This window comes from Aphanomyces invadans (assembly GCF_000520115.1).
Source record: "Aphanomyces invadans strain NJM9701 unplaced genomic scaffold supercont1.7, whole genome shotgun sequence".
In the NCBI taxonomy this organism is placed as follows: domain Eukaryota; phylum Oomycota; class Saprolegniomycetes; order Saprolegniales; family Verrucalvaceae; genus Aphanomyces; species Aphanomyces invadans.
In genome coordinates, this window is record NW_008580152.1 from 1,241,744 (window position 1) to 1,260,615 (window position 18,872).

The following is an 18,872-nucleotide window of genomic DNA, read 5'->3' on the forward strand; positions in this document are numbered from 1 at the left end:
TGCTTGCTTGGTTTCTGTTCGAGCTCACGTGGAGGGAGAATGGCCAGAAGCAACAAAAGTGTGAGGCAAGCGCCTCAACAGAGAGCAAGCAGGCCACTACCATCCTCGATGCGAAAATGCTGGGCTCTGCCAACGGCCCACACCCTCCGCCATGAAGTGTCGAGGTGGCGTGTTCAGAGAGTACAAGGCACAGTGTATTGGTCAACAACAAATGGAAGCTAGTCGTTCACACCCTTCAGCGTCGCTGGACTCGTTACCGGCGGCATCGTGGTCATTGCTGCGGCAGGCTGTCGACGTCGTAGCAGGAGGACCGTGCCAATCACGAGAAAGAGGATTGCCAGCGCCTGGAGACCGATCCGTCGTCTTGCCTGTGTTCGATGCGGTCGTTGGGGCGACGAACCCATGGCAAGAATAGGGCGTACCTGCAGCGTCACCCTGCGCATTCGATCGATACAGGTCGGCGGAGATGCTTCGAGGAGCGGCGGGGGAGGGGACTTGGCGTCGCACCCGACACCGCCTGCTGTGGTGGCGGGGTTGTATGCAGCGGGCGTCTGCATGACGGAAGGCATGGCGTGGAAACACACGAGTCGGATTGTGGAGCAGGCAGTTGCAGAGACGAGAATCGTTGCCGACGCGGAATCTCGTCACATCTCGCCCGTACAAAGTTGGGAAATGCGCGCCGCAGTAACGCTCTACCGTGCAGAACTACTTGCTCCATGACGCTTGTACGAAGAAGTCTTCTTCGCTCTGCTCAATATTCCAGCGCGACGGCGCAACGAACCGACTCATGGGGTGCGTCGAGCCTTTCGAAGCCTCGTGCTCGCTCCAGCATCCCCTGGCGCGTGTTAGAATTGCCAGCGCTTCGACCATGCGCAGGTCTGATGGTCTCCATTGGCGCCTCGTTCCACCAGTGTGCTGCCGCCGTGTCCGACATGTTCATCGCGGCAGCAACTCAACGTTCCATGCTAGCCATCCACTCGTTCTTCGTGGCCATCTGGTGCCATGACCTGCTGAGGTACGTCCACCGCATACGCACGAGCGAGAGGTCATTCATCGGTCCATTGTGATGGACATCATGCGTCCGCCCGTTTGAACTTGTGCCGGGCGAGGCATCGGCTGCAATTCCTCTACAATTGCGAGGCGTCGCCACAACAGAATCCATAGCACGTGCATCGAATGGTTATAAAAAATGGCGCGTCCCGACGTCTACAGTTTATCTAGGGTCGCACGGGAGAAAGGCGAGGCCAGGAAGTTTGTCCATCAATTTCGTGGCGGCCAACGCCTCCGAATTGCCTTTGCGCCACGTCGAGTCGAGAAGCCCCGACGCAACGCTGTCGGGACTGTCGGGGGCCGGATGCGGCCAGCGGTTGTCAGGGTTGAGCGACCACCAAAACCCGCCGGAAATGGCCTTTTGCGACGCCGTCATCTGGGCGACGATCGCAGTGATCGCCTTCGTCGACGCCTTTCCTTTGTCCATGTCCTCTTCGCCAAACAAACCGCCAAATGACGACAACACGATAGCTGCGCTCTGCTTGTTGAGCAAATCACCAAAGATCGCCTTCATGGCATCGCCGACGCTCGCGTCCATGTCCGTCTGGCTCGTAAAGCTCGTCCATTTTGTCAAGAGGGACCCACCTTCCGACGACTTGAAGAAGTACGGAGCAGGGTACACAGACGGCGACCAAAACGGTGGCGCGTACACCAATTTGTTGGCTTTGCCAACGTTAATGGGCGATGTCAACGCATCGCGTAGCGTCGAGCCCGGCCAGTCCAAAACAGTCTTGGCTTCCAAACCAGTGCCAAACTTGGTTTTCCCATTCAGCCCTTGGGCAAACACGAGCCACGTGGGGCATGCCTTGACGACTGCCGAACCCACCTTGGATGCAAACATTTGCCAGCTCGTCTTTTCTTCGCCGTCCCATTGCCCAGCATCCCCCGCAGGAGCGTCCTTGATGTCGATGCCCACCACGTTCCAGTGCACTTGGTCACACATGGCTGTCGCAAGGTTCACGATCGCTTTCTCGTACTCGGCATATCGTACGTTGACGTTTTCCCACCCATTGCCCGTCAACCCATCGCTCGACGGCCGCTGGTCCACACTAATGACACTCTGGTCGACTGGATTCAAGTCGGTCGCCTTCGATCGAGTGTTAAAGTCAAGAAGAACGGCAATCTTGAACTGTCCCAAGCCTTCCGACAGTCGAGTGATCAACTCCACGTACGTCTTGACGGATGCAAGTGCGCGTTGCGAGTTCGTGTTGAAGTTTGTCCGGATGGGGATGTTTCGCGCGGCACTGTCAATGTCGAGGGGGAATCGAACTGCATTGAACTTGTTGTCGCTCAAAAACTTCGCAATTCGGTAAAACGAATTGCCGTCGCGAGGACCGTCCCAGAGTCCCGTGATCACGTGGTCCCAGCCTTCGAGGCCGAGCCAGTTGACACCTTTAAACACAAGAGGCGATTCCTTTCCTTTTGACACGGTGTAAATCTTGTTGTTCTTGGAGATGTAGTCGATTTGCGCGCACTTCATGTCCTTGTACTCGACAGGGTTGGTCACCTCCAACGGTTCGTCCGCAGTCCCGTTCACAGCCTGCCCGTCCGAAATGGTGTGTCCAGAACCGTATGCCTTGGCAAGGCTCGATTCGTCCGGCTGGCGGCCAAGCATTTGTTTGTGTTCATACGTGCCCCAGTACACGAGCGCGCCGATTGCAGCACTAATGCCAAGGATGAGCGCGAGCGCACCAGGCCACACGGATCGACGCCCGCCAAACTTTTGTTTGCGACGGATACTCTTTCCATCGCTTCCAATAGGCGGCACGTCGTTCACCGCCAGGATATCTTCCGACTTGCGCGGCCGGTCGTCCATTCCAGCCTTCGTTCGGCTCACGGAAGAATGCGAATTGAGCGTCCCCCCACCAAAATTTCTGCTTGACATTTTGTATGAAGTTCAGTATGCCGAGAGTTACCAACGAAATCTCGAAACTTAATACACATCTTGTTCTTACAACTCGGCGGTTTCTGTTTTATTTCGCACCCAAAATATGTTTTCCTCCAAGGCAAACCCCATACATTTAAAGAGAAAAATCCACCAACCGCGAGAAAATGCAACAAATTGTTGCGACCTGCGACGTGGTTAAATCTTTTGTTTGCGTCCAGACCTCTAGCATTTTATACGAATCGCCTTGCCGGATCGCGCATGAGATTTGACCACGCCGCCGTTCGCTCGCTCCTCCCGTTCGAAGTCATATCAATTCAAACAAATGCGGGCTACACGAGCACAGTTCCGTTAGATTTATAAAGGTTTCAAGAGCGAAAGCACCTTCGTTGGAATTCTGTGCCATAAGCGTGCATGTGGCGGCAGTCCGGTCATCGTGAAGCTCAAATATGTGTCCAGGTTGTGGAATCGTCGTCGAGAGCACGTGCGGCGGTCGCGAGGGGATTCATTGGTTCCTCAAGGAATTTGCCGAACGATATGGTCTCAGGCCACAATCGTCGGGCGACGATCGGTCAGTTAGCTTGAGTTTTCGACCACCATGGCACATCACGCCTTCCTCGGGAAGGATGAATTGCGCAGGTTTCATGCTCTGCCCCGATTGGCGCCAATTTCAGCAGAAAATGCGACAACTCTCTGAAAAATGTTGAAATTACGACTAATATTTTCCGAATCTCATGCGACACATGCAATGGAGGTGTTATTCGGATTCCTTATTATCCGGATGACCACGGGGTTCGAACTGGCATCATGGGAATGGGTTGGACATGGGACGAAGATGAGCTGCTTCGACGCCTGGTGAAAGAACTTGGAGAGAAACAGTGGAGCGTCGTTAGCCAACGCATGACGTTGGAGTCGTCGGCCGGTCACTCGCGCAATCGAAAGCAGTGCCGAGAGAGGTATATGAATCATTTGCATCCAAGTCTTTCACGGAAAACATGGACGGCGGCTGAAAACATAACGCTGCGAAAAGCTTATGAGCGATATCACACCAAGGACGACATGGTGGGGCTCGACTTGAAAGTTACACAGCAATAGATTGAGCTTTGCGGCATTGTAGACGCCGTGGGCAAAGATTGCATCGGAACTGCCAGGCCGCAGCGCGGTGCAAGTAAAAACCCAATGGCGGCGACTCCTGCGCCAGCAGATGCAGCCGTTCATGCCGGCATCGTCACAGCCGTCACCATGGACACGCGACGACGACAAGAAACTCATGGAACTGTGTTTGTCGACGAGGACACAACCGTCATGGCTTTGGATCGCATCGCATTTTCCCGCGCGCACCGACTTGCAATGCCGGCAACATTGGACGCACGTGCTCGATCCTGCGTTGAAGAAGGGAAAAGGTACCAACGACCAAACCGTTCCAATGCGAGAGCTCACAGCATCTTCCTCGAAGGCTCATGGACCGCTGAGGACGATACGTTGCTTGGGACGTTGGTCGAGCGGCTGGGGCCATGCTGGACTCAAGTACGCATTTACACACTGGCATCGCCGCCACTCTCTTGCAAGAGGATGATTTGTCACAGATCATATGTAGATAGCCCAGCACTTTGAAGGTCGCATTGGAAAGCAATGCCGGGAGCGTTTTCAGAACCACGTTGATCCAAGCTTGAATCATGTACATGGGTCGTGGTGTTTGGAAATGATGGCAGAGGTCATGGGGCCAGCGTAGGCGCCGTGGACGTCGGACGAAGACAAAATTCTGCTCGACGCCCAGCAATCGCAGCAACACCGAAACAAGTGGACGTGGTTGGCGTCGCAGCTCCCAGGTAGTGGCGTCTCGCGGCAATCGGTGGCTTGGATTCCCACGGGCGTTAGGTCGATCGACCAACATGATCAAGAATCGATGGCACTCGGTGCTGCACCCCGCGGCTCAAATGTGAAACGGAGCGACGACCGCTCTCGCGAGTTCATACCCGTGCGATTCCTTCAAGGCGTGGTTGACCCGTGCCAGCACGTCGTTGAACCGGTGGGGGTTTGCATAACCGTGCTGTCGCTTGAGCCGACGAAGCACTGGCCCGACATCGGCCAGACCAAAGTCTCGTATTTTCCCCAGCAGCCATGGCACAGCTGTGTCCAACGTGAGGTTTGGCTGGCGCGAAGACGGAAGAAATCCATCGCACGTCCCGGTGGTTGGTGAAATTGGTGGACACGAGGCAGCTTGCTCAGCCACGAGTTCACATTGAATGGACGGCGGCAAGGCTGCCCACACACTCGGGTCCAACTGCGAACGAAGCACGGCCAGAGATGCTCTCGGTTCTGTTTCGGGAACTTCGGCCAACTTTTGTTTCGGGCGTAATGCACTTCGGGTTGAATTGGGCTTGACGGCTTGCTTGCCTTTGTTTGGCACCAAGACGACGCTTTGCCGCAAGTGCATTTTCTTGGGGTATTGTTGCTGAATTTCGTGTCGCATGGGCTTTGGCAGGGCGTGCAGCACACTTTGGTCGATTTGAGAGTACGATGTTGGGACAGTCGGCGGCGCCACTTGGAGGAGAATCTCGTGTTGCATGGCCTCGGGCAACGTTTGCAGCACGGTCTGGTCGATTTGGGACATGGTGGGGACGTTCCACACACCGTTCGACGGCAGGGCTTTGTGCCTTCTACCGATAAAAACGCATCAACACCCAGGGCCGTCGCGACGTCAAGAACTCTCCGGACTGTCATGACATGAAGGCAAACCAAACAGCTCACTCGACAACACATCCAACACAAACCCAGTGACCGCCATCATGGACGTATCCAGCACCTACTTTGTGGAAGTTTCGGTGGCTCCTTCCCACGGACGACGAGGTGGCGCCGTTCGAGGGGGAGTCGTCGCCTCTGGTGGCATCGATGGTGCCGCGAAGGATCCTGGAGCTGCACTTAATTTGGTCGTTGTTTCCGCGACTTGAAAGTACTGAGGAATATCCATCTTGTCCGGAACGGGGGGTTGCACAGGAGTGAGTCGCGTGGCTTGTATGCCAGCCCCTCGAATATCTTGTGGAACTACCTTCAACTCGTGGAGCAATGCGACGCACGTGGCCTCGAGGACGGCCGCGTCATGTGTCGGCCCATGCAAACGAATGGACTTGCTGCAGTCATCGGTTGGTCCGTGGCCCATGAACTTGGTCTAAATCACTTGGTGGTGTAGTTTTTGGCATGAATGGATTGGTACGCACGTACTGGTTCCACAGGCGCGTCGGGCCGTCGAATCTTGAGCTTCAAAGTGAGCGCGCTTGTGAAAAAGCCCCGTTTCACCAAACGGTCGTGAACTTCAGCGCTCAGAGCTTGGATAAATTCCGTCGCTGCCGATGCGTCCGCCAGTCGGACGCCGTAATTTACGTCTGCCGATATCGACTTGACCATGGGCGCCAGCTCAAGTGGACGGGTATCCCGGCCCCTCGCATACCGCTGGAGCATGTCACTTGTCTTGGCTCCAAAGTGCTGACACAGCGCCAGTTCCGACCAGTCCTTTAGGTCAGCACACGTTTGAATACCCAGTGCTTCCAACTTGGCATGCATGACGCGGCTGCGATCGAGACAAACGCAATCATGTTAACATCATGCTTCGATTCCTCCGAAGCAAGACGTACCCAACTCCAGGCAGCTCCGATACGGGCAAGTCGTTGATGTAGCTCGATGCAGTGTCGGGCGTGATTTCAAACGCTCCATTGGGCTTGGCTTGCTTTGTCGCGAGTCTACGGGCACGGCTCACAGATCTACCTTTTCAGGCAACCAGCGGGGTACCGGGCGAGCAGGATGTTGTACGCCACACCGACGCTGGCGTGGCATTTGGTCGCGCTGAGTATAGTCCGGCGGATCTGGCGCGCCATGCCCATGCCGTCGGTGCCCTTGGGGAATTCCAAATACGCTTCGTCGCAGCTCATCGCTTGGACGGCGGGTGTAAATCGATGGAAGATCTTGTATATTTCACACGAAACCTAGTCCAACACATTGTGCTGAGCTACAGGTGGCAGTGTCCACTCACCGCTTCAATTTCGACAAAGTTGTACGGGAGCACAATCAAGTTTGGGCATCGCGACTTGGCCTATGGGCACCATCTCAGTCACAAAGAAGCAAGAGGTCGCCTACGGTCTCCATAAACATGCCCGCCTTCAATCCGTACGATCGAGCGACGTAGTTGCACGATGAAATCTCGGACGTGCCGCCGCGTTTCTTCTATGGAGCCATCAGTTTGTGAAGAACCAAGGCCGTGCACATGAAAGGCACCTGTGTGTCGTGGGTCGAGAAGGCAGGTGGACCAACTGCATTGAGCGACGAATACCCCGAGTGCGCCACGGCCACGGGGAGCGTCTGGTACACCGACGGCATGTTTCGAATCATGACGGAGACAAAGAAGCAGTCCATGTCGACGTGGAGAATCACGCGGTCTTCTTTGCTGCACGATCCAAACACACAGTCCTTTGTATCCACAGGTGATTCGATGGTAAAGTCGCCAATGTGCTCTTTGTAATAACTCTTCCACGATCCAATATGGTGGAGACGCGAGTTGGCAAAGAACGACCGAACGAACGCTGCTGCACCGTCCATTGTCGATTTAATCGGTCGGGAAATGGAAATGCCGCTGGGATACTTGGACGGTAGAGCTGTACGAAGTGGCGACGACGGTGCTGTTCCCGCCACGACAGAGGAAGGAACGAGGAGGTCCTGTGCTGCTGGTCGGGATGAGGGTGGTGGCGTAGTCTGTGCCTCTGGTATGGGAGGATGTGGCCGCGATGCGACCAACCTTCCGAGCGATGATGGTATGCCATCCTCGTCGATAGCACCACTGCTTCGACCATCCATCAAATCAACATTGTCTTGGGCTATGGACGGAGAGACCAGTGGGCTTGATGGTTGAGGACATGCATGTGCGTCATCTCGTTGAGAATACGAAAGCAACTGCGTGGCTGGAATGTCCAGGGATCCATGCGAATTCGTTGAGCTTTGAGATAACTTCATTGTGGAGGCAGGGGATAATTCTTGTGTTGGCGACAAACAAGGCTCCATGACATCGTGGGCGGTCTCATCCATCGATTCAACCTGCGCCGGCGTTGTCACGACTAAAAGCGTAGTTGGTGACTCTGCCAGGACTTGTGTCGACGTCGACGAAATGGATCTCTGCGTCAGGTTGATCTCTTCAGCGGTGTCCTGCTCTGGAACATGAATACGGAGATTCACTTGATTCGCACAGCGTTGCGATGCCCGGGGTGCTCGCGCGACTGGCACAACTTGTGGCTGCAATTGAGCGCTGCGCGGTGAGGACGGATGGAAGGCAAGCTTCGAACGAGTGCATCGGGTGTCCAACACCCCTTGACGTTGCAATGGCATCGCTAGATCTCGTTCAGACAAGTATGAGTGCACAGGAAGGCGCTTCTGTTGCGAGGCACAGTCGACGATCCATTGGGGGTGCACGATCGGCAGGGGCGTCTTTCGACTCCTACGCCGTCATGAGAATCTGAATATCTCGACGGACGTACTGCATCTCCACGCGCTTGGACGTGGCTACGTGAGTCGCAATCATGTGCGTCACTTGGGTCGTCAAGTAACTTTCAAACGCCCCGCCATGCATCAGCACGAGCGACTTGAGCACGTCTTTCGACGGCTTCGTTTGGCCATTCACGTAAATCGTGATCCCGTCCAAGACACGGCTCGTTTGTTTCGACTGCATTTGATCGTTCTGGCGGCGCAACTTGGCAATTTTGGATTTCATGTACTGCCCGAAACTGAGAGGGGTCGACGTGAAAAGGGGAGTCGATTTCTGAACTTTTGATACAGACGGGTGGTTGGCGTGATTTGTGGGACGACACGAACGGGCGCGAGCGATCGGTGAGGTTTGATTGAAAGTTGGTGGAGGGAGCGAGCCAGCGTCGGGTGTTTCGACGGGAAGCACATCACGTCGTGGCTGCGACGACACTACTTCGTTGGGAATTGCGCTTGGCCATGAGAAAGCGGTTGCGTCGGACACGATGGAAGGTGTGTGCTGCAAAGGATGCGGTGCGTTGTCCTTGGTCACAGGAGGCCTTACCACAGTTGGGACCACTTCTCTCGTCGAGGCCTGCGATGCCTCCACGCGGTTTGGAATCGGTGTACGGTGTGGGTTCGCTACAGCCGTTCTAACATCAATTGTGGACGCTTGCTTGGGCAAGGACGCGCTGATCGTAGCCGATTCGATCGCCGAGTTGACGTCACTTGGCATGTGATCGTTTGGGCGAAGGACGGGAGGGATGGAGGTCGCAAACGAGAGTTGAAGAGGGTCGTGGAAGCGTGAGTAGATGTACGAATGCATCCTAACGCGCTTTCCTGCCGCGATGCTGTCGACAATCCACTTGGGATGGACTACCGGCAACGGCTTCTTCATTCTCCTACACAGAGTGGTCAGGTGGTCCCAACAAATGCACGTTGTCGTACATGATTTCGCGCAGTTTGGAGTCGGCCAGCTGCTCTGCAATCATGTGGGTGACTCTACTGGTCATATACGCTTCAAACTGCCCGCCATGCTGGACGATCATCGTTCGGAGAACTTCCTTCCGCGGCTCGGTCTGCCCATTCACGTAAATCGCAACGCCATCAAAGATTCGACTCGTCTTCTTGATGCCGTCGTTCTGCGATCGGAGCTTTTGGATTTTGGAGGCCATGTACTGACCGAAGCTGAGGCTGCCAGGTTGTTGGCCAAACGCAGGCTGTGGAAGTGCAGCCTCCATCTTGGCCTGGGGTAGGAATGGATTGCGTCTGCCATCCATGCGGCACCTCTGGTGGGTGATATTCGTACTCCCAAGTAAGGCGTGTGCGTGCAGTGCCTTGTGTATCTGCCGAGGAAACCGCGCCGACGAGCTTGCGCGACTTAGCAGGACTTCATAAGATGGAAATTGTTGCCATTTGTACGAAATTTTTTAAATGGAATCTACTACATGATAAACGATGGTTTCAATGTTCATTTATTATCATAGGATTCCATTTTTCTTACTAGTACCAGGACCCTATCATTTGTTCAGCCCAACATTGTCAACGCGGCAGACTATCATCGATTGTTTCATGCATCTTCATGACCCTATTGCCAGTTTGCGCTCTCTTATCATCACTATGTAAATCACACCAGCAAGTCATCGTGTCTGAGGAAAGATCGCTTTTTGAAACACTTTGGCATGGTTTCATTTATTTTAGGTTGATGAATGGGAACATTTATGATTTATCTAGTGGAATATACTACTCGGAGTAGTATACACCCAATATACTCGATGAAAGATCAAGTGTTAAAAAATCATAAAATCTCTACTTCCTTGAAGTTTGGCAAACACCATCATGCTCCAGAGGGTGAAAGCACGAGGAAGCGCCGCTATGCTGCGCCCTTCGCTTCAAGCACTCAAGGACAAGGCAGAGCTCAGTCTGAGCAAGAAGACTGGGGACGTCGTTCTCTTCAGCAAGAACATGAACAGCAACACAGGGATGACCGACCTCAGCTTTGAAACACACAAGTCCAAGAAGCGCGTGAGTATGTACTTTACGTCCAAGCCCGACGGCATTGCGTCGTACCGCCGTTGCGCGGCAATGTTGGCCAATATCGACACCGTGGAGCTGCAGTACACGCCACAGTTTGGCCAGTCCAGGATATCCTTTGAGTGGGACTCGTTCTGGATCATGATGGAACAGAACGAGCTCGGGTTTCTCGCGTCCGAGTCGACGCAGCCGCTTCTTCAGCTTAGTGGGGGGAGTCCGTCACAAGACTACATGTACGTTCCTCTCGGATTGTGCGCTCAACCATCTCACGAGCCGTGTTGTGCAGAGACGTCGACGGTTCGGTGGACGGCGGGGCGACTTTTGACATGGAGTTTGAGGAAGTAAAAAAACTCGAATGATTCTAGTGTCATGGAATGCCTTGCTGTGCTGCGTGGTATCGATGCGAGACGAAAGCGGCGCTTGTCGACTCGATACACGTAGACCAGCCATCCATCTATACTAGTACACGAAATCCATGCATCATCGAGTTGTCTTCGCCGTGCATCCACGCATGTAAACGGATGCCTTGAGCTCTTGACGCACGCAGTGAACGAGCTCGTGGGGGCCGGTCGCCGTTTCGAGCGATCTTGGCCAGGAGTTTCGCAGCCGGAGAACCTCCAAATATCTGCCTAGCTCCGTCGTAACCGTCCCCGCATGACGCGCGTCCCGACGGACACTGTCGAATTCGCAACCCGAAATGTTTGGCAAATCCAAGTCCACGGCGGACATCGCGCCGACGTCGTTCGTACCCAAGAAAGCGGCCGCCGCCAACAGCCTGAAGCTGCCGATCGCGAAAAAGTCGTCCAATATCGACTCGACCGTGATGAAAACCAACACAGTCACGGGCGTCGACGCGACTCATCTTCAGGTGCATGCGATCCAAGCTCGCTGTAAGCAGCAGGGCTGACGTACGTGTGCTCACTAGGCTGGGTCCCGGGTATGGGTCCCCGATGCAAAAGTGCTGTGGCGAGTCGGCGAAGTCACAGCCGTCGAAGTGGACACCAGCATCGTCGATGTCTTCGTGCCCGAGAGCCCGGATGAGAAGCACCAGGTAAACACGTCGCCACGGATCGCAATGTCGAGGACTGATCGTTGGAGGCTGCAGAAAGTCGCGCCTTCCGCGATGCTCGCGTTCGATCCGTCGCATCTTGTCGATCACACAGACATGGCGCAGATGAACAACATGCACGAAGCTCCGCTCATGTCGGTGCTGCACCGGCGCTACGTGAACGACTCGATTTACACATTCACAACGGACATCCTGATCTCGGTCAACCCGTACAAGAGCATCCCGATGCTGTACGACATTGCGGGCTTCATGGCGTCGTCGAAAGCCAAGCTCGATTGCGAGCTCAAGACGCCGCACTTGTTTAGCATTGCCGAAAAGGCCTATCGCGACATGCGAGCAATCAAGCGGGATGGTGCGACGACGGCGCAATCGATCGTCGTAAGCGGCGAGAGCGGCGCCGGCAAAACCGAAGCGTCCAAGCACATCATGAAGTACCTGGCCGTGGCGAGCCGCCAAGCGGACGACACCAAGGGTGCCGTCCACCCTCCCGCGGGCCATGTCACGCTCCATGAAAAGATCGAAGAATGCGTCCTCTTGTCCAACTACGTCCTCGAGTCGTTTGGAAATGCCAAGGTATAATCGTTACTGTCGAGGTGCGGCACCATCACGGTATTGGGGACCTTTGGAGCGTAGACATCGCGCAACGACAACAGCAGTCGGTTTGGCAAGTACATTCAGATCTTGTACGACCGCGAGGGCCGCATGTGCGGCGTCGCAATCAAGCATTTTCTCCTGGAGAAAACCCGCATCGTCCTGCCCGAGACGAATGAGCGCAACTACCACGTGTTTTACCAGGTGATGACGTGGACTCGCTGCCACTTGAAGGGCCTCACGGACATTGTAGATGCTGGCGGGCATGGAACCGCGCGAACAAACAGACCTGGAACTGACGACGGCCGAGCACTACGAGTACCTCACCACGGGCAACTGCATTGAAATCGACGGCGTCGACGACGCTGCCGATTTTCGCGTGCTTCGAGCGTCCATGACCAAACTCGGGTTCACTCCCGCGACCCAAACAGAGATTTTTCAAGTGCTGGCGGCCATTCTCAAGCTCGGGAATGCGTCGTTCACCTGCCAGCAGAACGACCGCGACGCGTGCCAATTTGCCCCAGGTACCGATGCGCGTTGCCAAAAGTCAGCTCGCACGCACCTTTAACGAGGAATTGGAAGATGTGCCTGTGGAAACGATCGCGAGCCTCCTCGGTGTCAAAGCCACAGAGCTGGAGGAGAAGATGACGACGCAAACGACAGTCACAGGCCGCGGGTCCATCCTGCACATGAAGCTGACGTACGTTGCGGCGGTCGTTCGTTTTTTGGCGTGATCGGGAATCCGTAGGTGCGAGCAAGCCCAGCATGCCAAGCACGCGTTCTGCAAGTACATTTATGGCGAAGTGTTCAACTACCTCATCGGCCGCATGAACTCGACGGCGAGCGAGGCCAAGGCCCAGTCGTTTATTGGAATCCTCGACATTTTTGGGTTTGAAGTGATGCCAGCCAACAGCTTTGAGCAGCTTTGCATCAACTTTGCCAACGAGGTGCTCCAGCAGCAGTTCAACAAGCACATCTTTGTGTTGGAGCAGGTGCGTGCGCTCGCTGCGAGACTAGCCTCTGGTAGGAGGTCACGTTTGTGGACGGGCTGTTCTCGAGTAGGAGCGATATGCTGCCGAGGGCATATCAGTGTCTGTGATCGAGTTCCAGGACAACCAGGTTCGTCGCTGTGGCCATGACGCTTGATCCCGTGTTGTTCCGTTGCAGGAATGCTTGGACTTGATCCAGAAGCCTCCCAGTGGCATCATGCCCCTGTTGGACGAGCAAATCATGCTCAAGCGCAAAACGACGGATCGCCAACTGCTCTCGATATACCACCAAGTCTGTAGAGACGGCAGCGACAGCGTGCGTCGCATCGACTGATGGGGTCCATGAGTGTAGACGCATTTGGAAAAACACCCGCACTACGCCAAGCCACGGTTCGAGTCGGACGACTTTGTGATCAAGCATTATGCTGGCGATGTTGTGTACTGCATCAACGGGTTTATCGGCAAGAACAATGACAACTTGCACGAAGACTTGATGGAGTTGCTGCGTGCGAGGTACGTCCCGCGCGACGGTCCGTGGGTTCCGTCCATAAACCAAGCGTGCGATGCGTAGCTCGCTCGAGTTGGTCGCTGCCATGTTGTCTGGGCACACGCCCGTCGGCGTGACGTTGAAGAGCCCGAGAGCTACCGACCTTCCCACGTCGCCAACTACAAAGCATCGACGGAATGCGAGCTCGTTGTCGGGGTCCACGACCGTCGCGAGCAAGTTCAAAGCGCAGGTACATGTGCAGATCTCGAATCGATGGCTGTGACGAATTCGGACGCTTGTGCTTTCAACACAGTTGGGCGGGTTGATGGACATGCTGAGCTCGACGACACCGCATTACATCAAATGCATCAAGCCCAACAACATCAAGTTCCCCGGCGGGTTTAGCTCGGAGCTTGTCCGGGACCAGTTGATCTGCAGCGGCATCTTGGAAGTGATCAAGATTCGCCAGCAAGGGTACCCCATTCGACGGTACATTCGTGCGCCGAGACCATCGATCCCACGGCTGGCTCTTGTAGCCCGTTCGACCACTTTTTCGATACCTTTCGCATCATCCTGCGCGGCAAAGCTGCTCGTTGCGGGTCAACCATCGAAGGATGCCGGCAGATTGCGACGTTCGCGCTGCTACCAAATGCATTCCAGATCGGGAAAACGGAGGTCGGTGCGGGTGATGCACGTTGTCGTGATGGAGTGGATGGTTATGTCGTTAGATATACCTTCGGTACGGCCAACTCGAGCTGCTCCAGTCTGTGTTGCTGTCCGTCAAAGGCGACATCGCCACGACGATTCAATCCAAGTTTTGGCGGCGATGTGTCGCGCAAAAACAGTACCAAACCGTTCGAAACGGGATGTTGGCACTGCAGGCCAAGTTCCGACAAGTGGTCGTGACGGAGCGCTACCGCAAGCTGCGATGGGCCGCGACAAAACTTCAAGTAACTCGCCTATCTCGTCGGCTTTGCCTCCTCGACAACTGCCTCGTAGGCCACGTGTCGGCGCAACGCCTGCGTGCGAGTGTTCACGGCCCAAAAGAAAGCAGCGATCGTCGTCCACACGATCGCCCGCGGCTTTGTCACGCGCCGGTACAGTCGACGATTCGTCTAGGCGACGGCTAACACCATCGTAGCCGCATCATTCGGCACGCCCTCATGGAACGTGCCGCTGTGACCGTTCAAAAGGTTGTGCGTGGGTACTTGCACCGGTCCAAGGTCGCTCGCGCGCTGAAATGTCAAACCAAGAGCGCAATCAAGATCCAGGCGCTCTACCGTGGCTATGTTCAACTGCAGCAGTTCTGCCGTGTTTATGAAAACGTTGTCTTGCTTCAAGCGGTGTACCGCGCCCACCAAAGCCGCCAAACGTTTCTCCGGGGAAAGGTAGTCGTCGTCGGTCCATCGCGATGGAGCGTAAACGGTCCTGCGTAGGCGGCGGCCGTCGCGTCCCAAGCCCTCGTGCGTAAGCTGTTGCAGCGCAAAAAGTTCGTCCACCAACGCAAAATGGCCATTCGGCTCCAGTCGTTTGCGCGCATGGTGCCGTGCCGAGTTTGGCATGTTCGACGTCAGCGCGCTGCCTGCGCGATCCAGTGCATGGTTCGTGGGGCGCTGGCGAGACAACGTTTTGCACAGGTGGTGGCGGCAACCAAGCTCGTGGCGTCCGTCGTGCGCATGTACCATTGCAAGAAAGCGCTTGCGATGATGCGCCACAGCATTGCGTGCATTCAGGTTCGATGACACGTCCCTTGCGGATGGCTTGTTGACGTTCATGTGGCGCAGCGCTCCGTTCGAGTGTACTTGAACCGGCGGTGGTATTTGAACGTGATGAAGGCGGTGAAGGTTGTCCAGCGCGTCGTCCGCAAGTGGCGGGTCAAGCGCTGTCTCCAAGGACAGTTGGCGCTCCTCCGGGACGCGTGCGATCGCCGCGAGTCGGACGTTGTGATCCAACTCGTACGCGACACCCCCGACCTCATCCACGTTCGCCACCATCACAACAACTTCAACTCGCTCTTGCACATCGCGGCGGCGGCCGGCGATTTGAACGTCGTTCAGTTCATCCTGACGCAAGACGCCAACGCTGTGAAACTGGCCAACAGCCGTGGCAACACGCCGTTGCACGAAGCGTGCGCCCATTCGCGCCTCGACGTTGCCAAGGTTTTACTCCGCGCTGCCTCGTCCATCAAGTTGCAGGCGCCGGAAACGAACCCTGCCTCGGACGAAGCGCCAGGTGAAGAGCTCAAAACCGAGCGCACGTCACACGCCGACGTGACAGTCCTGGCCGGGACATTGAGAAAACGCCGTGAAGCGTCAGGCTGGATGACGCGATATGTGGTGCTGAAGACATGCAACCAAGTCCCAGAATTGCACTATTACCACAGCAAGCACCACGTTGGCGGCAAGAGGTACTTGTTCCAGTCGCTTCAGGTCCCTCACCAGCGCTGACACGGCATCGTGGGATAGCGACAAGGCATTGGATCTGCGACGCGCGCTGTTTAAGAAGAGCGACGACGTTGCGAATTCGTTTGAAATTCACTCGCCTGAGCTCCTGCAAGGGTGCGTGCATCTGCTGACATGGTGTCGGGGATCAAGTGGCTGATGGGACGGCGTGCGAATGTAGCCGCAACCGCGAAGGGCGACTCTACTTTCAAGCAGCGAGTGAAATGGAGCTCCAGACGTGGTTGGCGAGCCTGCGCGACACCGTTCCGTCGAGCCTCGAGACGAGACTCTTTGCCATGCAGCGGGCACCCAACAGCATTCAGTACGTCGATCGCGCCAACCAAGCGGAGTGGGTGAACGCCCCCAACGCCCGTGGCGAAACGATGCTGCACTTGGCAGCTCACGCGACCAACGATAACGTGGGGACTGCTCACCGTGACAAGGCTGCGCGCGAGTTCACCAGGACAGACGAGCCAGCTCCTGCCGCCAGTGACACGTCAGCCATCAAAGCGGACGAAGTGCATGCGATCAAGACTTGTTTGTGGCTTCTGGAGCATGGCGCCGACCTCAACGCGCAGACTCGTTCCAAGCAAACACCACTCAAGCTCGCGATCCAACGAAAGTTTCACGCGTTGGCTAAGGTAGTCAGCGGTCTCTGTATCGGTGTATCACGACTAGGCGGTTGTAGCACCTCTTGGACCGCGGGGCGACGGCAGCCGAGCTCACCCCCACCGAAACAACGATAGTTCAAGCGCTCAAGCTGGAGCTAGCAAAGTCGGCCATCACCAACGTGCAGTGCCAAACCAAAGACGATCCGGCGGCCGTCCTCTTCCTGCTCAAACAGCCCGGACACCTCCGCAACAGTTCGTACGTGTCGCTGTACGTCGACCAAGTTGGGCTCGTCCACGCGGCAGAGTACACTCGTCCCCGCCTTGTCATCAGCGTCTTTGGTACCTCGTTCGCAAATGTTGTCGAGGACTCCACCGAGTGCATTTAGACACGGAGAAGAACCTTGTTGAGAAGAAGCAGCAAGTCACGTCGCTTCCACTGGCGCAATCCAACGCCATGTTCTGGGGCTGCACGTGGCACATGCAGACTCCCATGGAGAACCTCCCAGCAGGTAACAACGGGACGTCGACAGCGGAGGTTGACGCGAGGTGGCCAGGAGCACTCGTCGTGATCGAAATTGTGTCGTCCGCCCACCACGGTCACCTCATGCCGAGCTCGCCCCAATACGGCGCGGTCCACCCCGTGTGCTGGACATTTCTTCACATCGACAAGCGGACGGCCACTACGTCGGCTTTCACGTCGGAGATGTACGGCTTTCGTCTCTGCATATCACGACACTCATCTCGATGGCGTGTGTGTAGGTATGTGTACCCGATGGACCTCAAGCTCAAGAAACTCCAACGCTACGATGGATTTATCAGCGGCGACATTGTGCTGTCCCAGGGCGCCATGTCGTAGTCGATCGCCATGCACGATAGATCAACGGCGTGGCAGAATTGGATGACCCAGGAAGGAATAGCAGATAGCACTGGTAAAAGGAATAACGTCAGCTACGGCCGAAATGCAAACGTGTGGCCTTGTGGGCACATGTACTGCCCCGCTTGGCTCCCTGGCGGCATCTGCACCCGGGTCAGGCACGTTGGGCACTGCCGCATGACGACCCCACCTCCGCCGCGGAACGGCGGCGCCGCCGTATGATTCACCGAGGCGTTGGTCGTATTTGGCATTCGAAGCGTAAACAAGTGGCCGTTGGGACACTGCAACGTACCGCGAGCGGTGGAATTGACAAGACAGCGGATCCGACACGCAGGGCACTCGACAATCACGTTGTTGGGCTGGCCTTGCGCAGCCAGTCGTGCTCGCTCCGCTGCCGTCGGGGTATGTGCCAACGAGTGACCGCAACTGTCGCAGAATTGCCCGCCCGTGCCGCGCTTGCCGCAGTTTGTGCAGCACGGATGCGCCTTGGCAAGTCCGGATGTCGGTTCCGGCCATTGCGTTTGTGTTTTGCGGCAGATAGGGCACTTGGTCGAGTTGGCCTCGTCGTGGTTGACATTCTCAAGCAAGCATGTGAAGTGAAACTTGTGGCCACATTCTCCTGTGAAGACAGACGCCCCCAGCGGCGTGAACTCGTCCAGACAAATTGGACACTCGTCCTGCTCCGACAGACACACCGTCACCTTGTGTTCCAGGGCTGGGTTCGTCACTTTCGCCTTCAATGCAGCAAGCGTCTGTCTCGGTGCTGCGATTTCGAGCACATTCAGGTCGCTGTACGAGCGCTGCAGCGGTCGCGTCGTCGCGGTTGCCATCCTGCTCTTCCACGACAATTCAAGTAGGTTTTTTTCGCCTTGTTGATGCTGTTACCAACATTTTCCACCTGTAAAACCGCATATCCGGAAAATCCACAATATCCGGACCAAACCAAGCCTGTGTTTGGGATCTTCGTGCGAATTCCAATGCGACCGCTGCCGCTATTCCATGTTATCCATGCGGCGCTGGCTTCGTTGGCCACTTGACCAAGTCATGCGGCGGCAGCGAGCGCGACTTCTATATCGCAACAATGCTCATGTTGGCAGTGGTGTTGAGAAAACAAAGCACCCAGCAAGGTCCTTCACAAAGTTGATTCGAGTGGACTGGACGTACAGCGTTCGATGCGCTTCGAGCACAGTCGAAGGCGATGCTTTTCAGCAACGTCCACAGCTCGTTCATCCTCAGGTTCATGCAACTCGGGCCGATATCCTGGATCCGCGCGATGCGGTGCTCCATATCTTCTTCAACCACACACCACACCGGGATATCCGGATAAAAGGTGTGTTAA

At 55.8% G+C, this 18,872-nt stretch overlaps 7 protein-coding genes across 7 annotated transcripts; 4 read left to right on the plus strand and 3 right to left on the minus strand.

The window, feature by feature from the left end:
• Positions 1-218: 218 nt before the first annotated feature.
• On the minus strand, positions 219-557 carry H310_04541 (hypothetical protein; the record flags this gene model as incomplete). Its single annotated transcript, XM_008868931.1, has 2 exons — positions 219-368; positions 423-557. 2 exons carry the CDS (start codon positions 555-557, stop codon positions 219-221), a joined length of 285 nt encoding a protein of 94 aa, XP_008867153.1.
• A 589-nt stretch (positions 558-1,146) lies between these two features.
• H310_04542 (hypothetical protein) lies at positions 1,147-2,910 on the minus strand. Its single transcript, XM_008868932.1, has one exon. The coding sequence runs from the start codon at positions 2,864-2,866 to the stop codon at positions 1,214-1,216; it is 1,653 nt and encodes a 550-aa protein (XP_008867154.1). The 5' UTR covers positions 2,867-2,910; the 3' UTR covers positions 1,147-1,213.
• An 832-nt stretch (positions 2,911-3,742) lies between these two features.
• On the plus strand, positions 3,743-4,831 carry H310_04543 (hypothetical protein; the record flags this gene model as incomplete). The annotated part of the gene is made up of 6 exons (XM_008868933.1): positions 3,743-3,997; positions 4,053-4,338; positions 4,392-4,462; positions 4,533-4,613; positions 4,668-4,787; positions 4,814-4,831. 6 exons carry the CDS (start codon positions 3,743-3,745, stop codon positions 4,829-4,831), a joined length of 831 nt encoding a protein of 276 aa, XP_008867155.1.
• Positions 4,832-4,868: 37 nt separating this feature from the next.
• On the minus strand, positions 4,869-9,678 carry H310_04544 (hypothetical protein; the record flags this gene model as incomplete). Its single annotated transcript, XM_008868934.1, has 10 exons — positions 4,869-5,595; positions 5,746-6,104; positions 6,158-6,503; positions 6,568-6,672; positions 6,722-6,915; positions 6,963-7,022; positions 7,067-7,153; positions 7,205-8,414; positions 8,455-9,339; positions 9,386-9,678. 10 exons carry the CDS (start codon positions 9,676-9,678, stop codon positions 4,869-4,871), a joined length of 4,266 nt encoding a protein of 1,421 aa, XP_008867156.1.
• A 566-nt stretch (positions 9,679-10,244) lies between these two features.
• Positions 10,245-10,960, plus strand: H310_04545 (hypothetical protein). Its single transcript, XM_008868935.1, has 2 exons — positions 10,245-10,704; positions 10,758-10,960. The coding sequence occupies exons 1-2, from the start codon at positions 10,277-10,279 to the stop codon at positions 10,828-10,830; spliced, it is 501 nt and encodes a 166-aa protein (XP_008867157.1). The 5' UTR covers positions 10,245-10,276; the 3' UTR covers positions 10,831-10,960.
• A 208-nt stretch (positions 10,961-11,168) lies between these two features.
• On the plus strand, positions 11,169-17,515 carry H310_04546 (hypothetical protein; the record flags this gene model as incomplete). The annotated part of the gene is made up of 24 exons (XM_008868936.1): positions 11,169-11,339; positions 11,397-11,522; positions 11,577-12,113; positions 12,174-12,335; positions 12,385-12,655; positions 12,714-12,831; positions 12,880-13,123; positions 13,194-13,250; positions 13,299-13,412; positions 13,473-13,633; positions 13,692-13,857; positions 13,921-14,096; positions 14,144-14,282; positions 14,336-14,557; positions 14,607-14,704; positions 14,749-14,995; positions 15,044-15,340; positions 15,392-16,014; positions 16,073-16,165; positions 16,230-16,689; positions 16,737-16,998; positions 17,046-17,168; positions 17,214-17,364; positions 17,419-17,515. The coding sequence occupies 24 exons, from the start codon at positions 11,169-11,171 to the stop codon at positions 17,513-17,515; spliced, it is 5,115 nt and encodes a 1,704-aa protein (XP_008867158.1).
• Positions 17,516-17,751: 236 nt separating this feature from the next.
• On the plus strand, positions 17,752-18,390 carry H310_04547 (hypothetical protein; the record flags this gene model as incomplete). Its single annotated transcript, XM_008868937.1, has 1 exon — positions 17,752-18,390. The coding sequence occupies one exon, from the start codon at positions 17,752-17,754 to the stop codon at positions 18,388-18,390; it is 639 nt and encodes a 212-aa protein (XP_008867159.1).
• Between the last annotated feature and the right edge of the window lie 482 nt (positions 18,391-18,872).

Bases quoted from the DNA above. Each gene is read 5' to 3' on its own strand.
- H310_04542 (XM_008868932.1), bottom strand. From the start codon at position 2,866: ATGGACGACCGGCCGCGCAAGTCGGAAGATATCCTGGCGGTGAACGAC.
- H310_04545 (XM_008868935.1), top strand. From the start codon at position 10,277: ATGCTCCAGAGGGTGAAAGCACGAGGAAGCGCCGCTATGCTGCGCCCT. The intron at 10,705-10,757 runs GTACGTTCCTCT...CGTGTTGTGCAG, and splicing joins AGTCCGTCACAAGACTACAT to AGACGTCGACGGTTCGGTGG.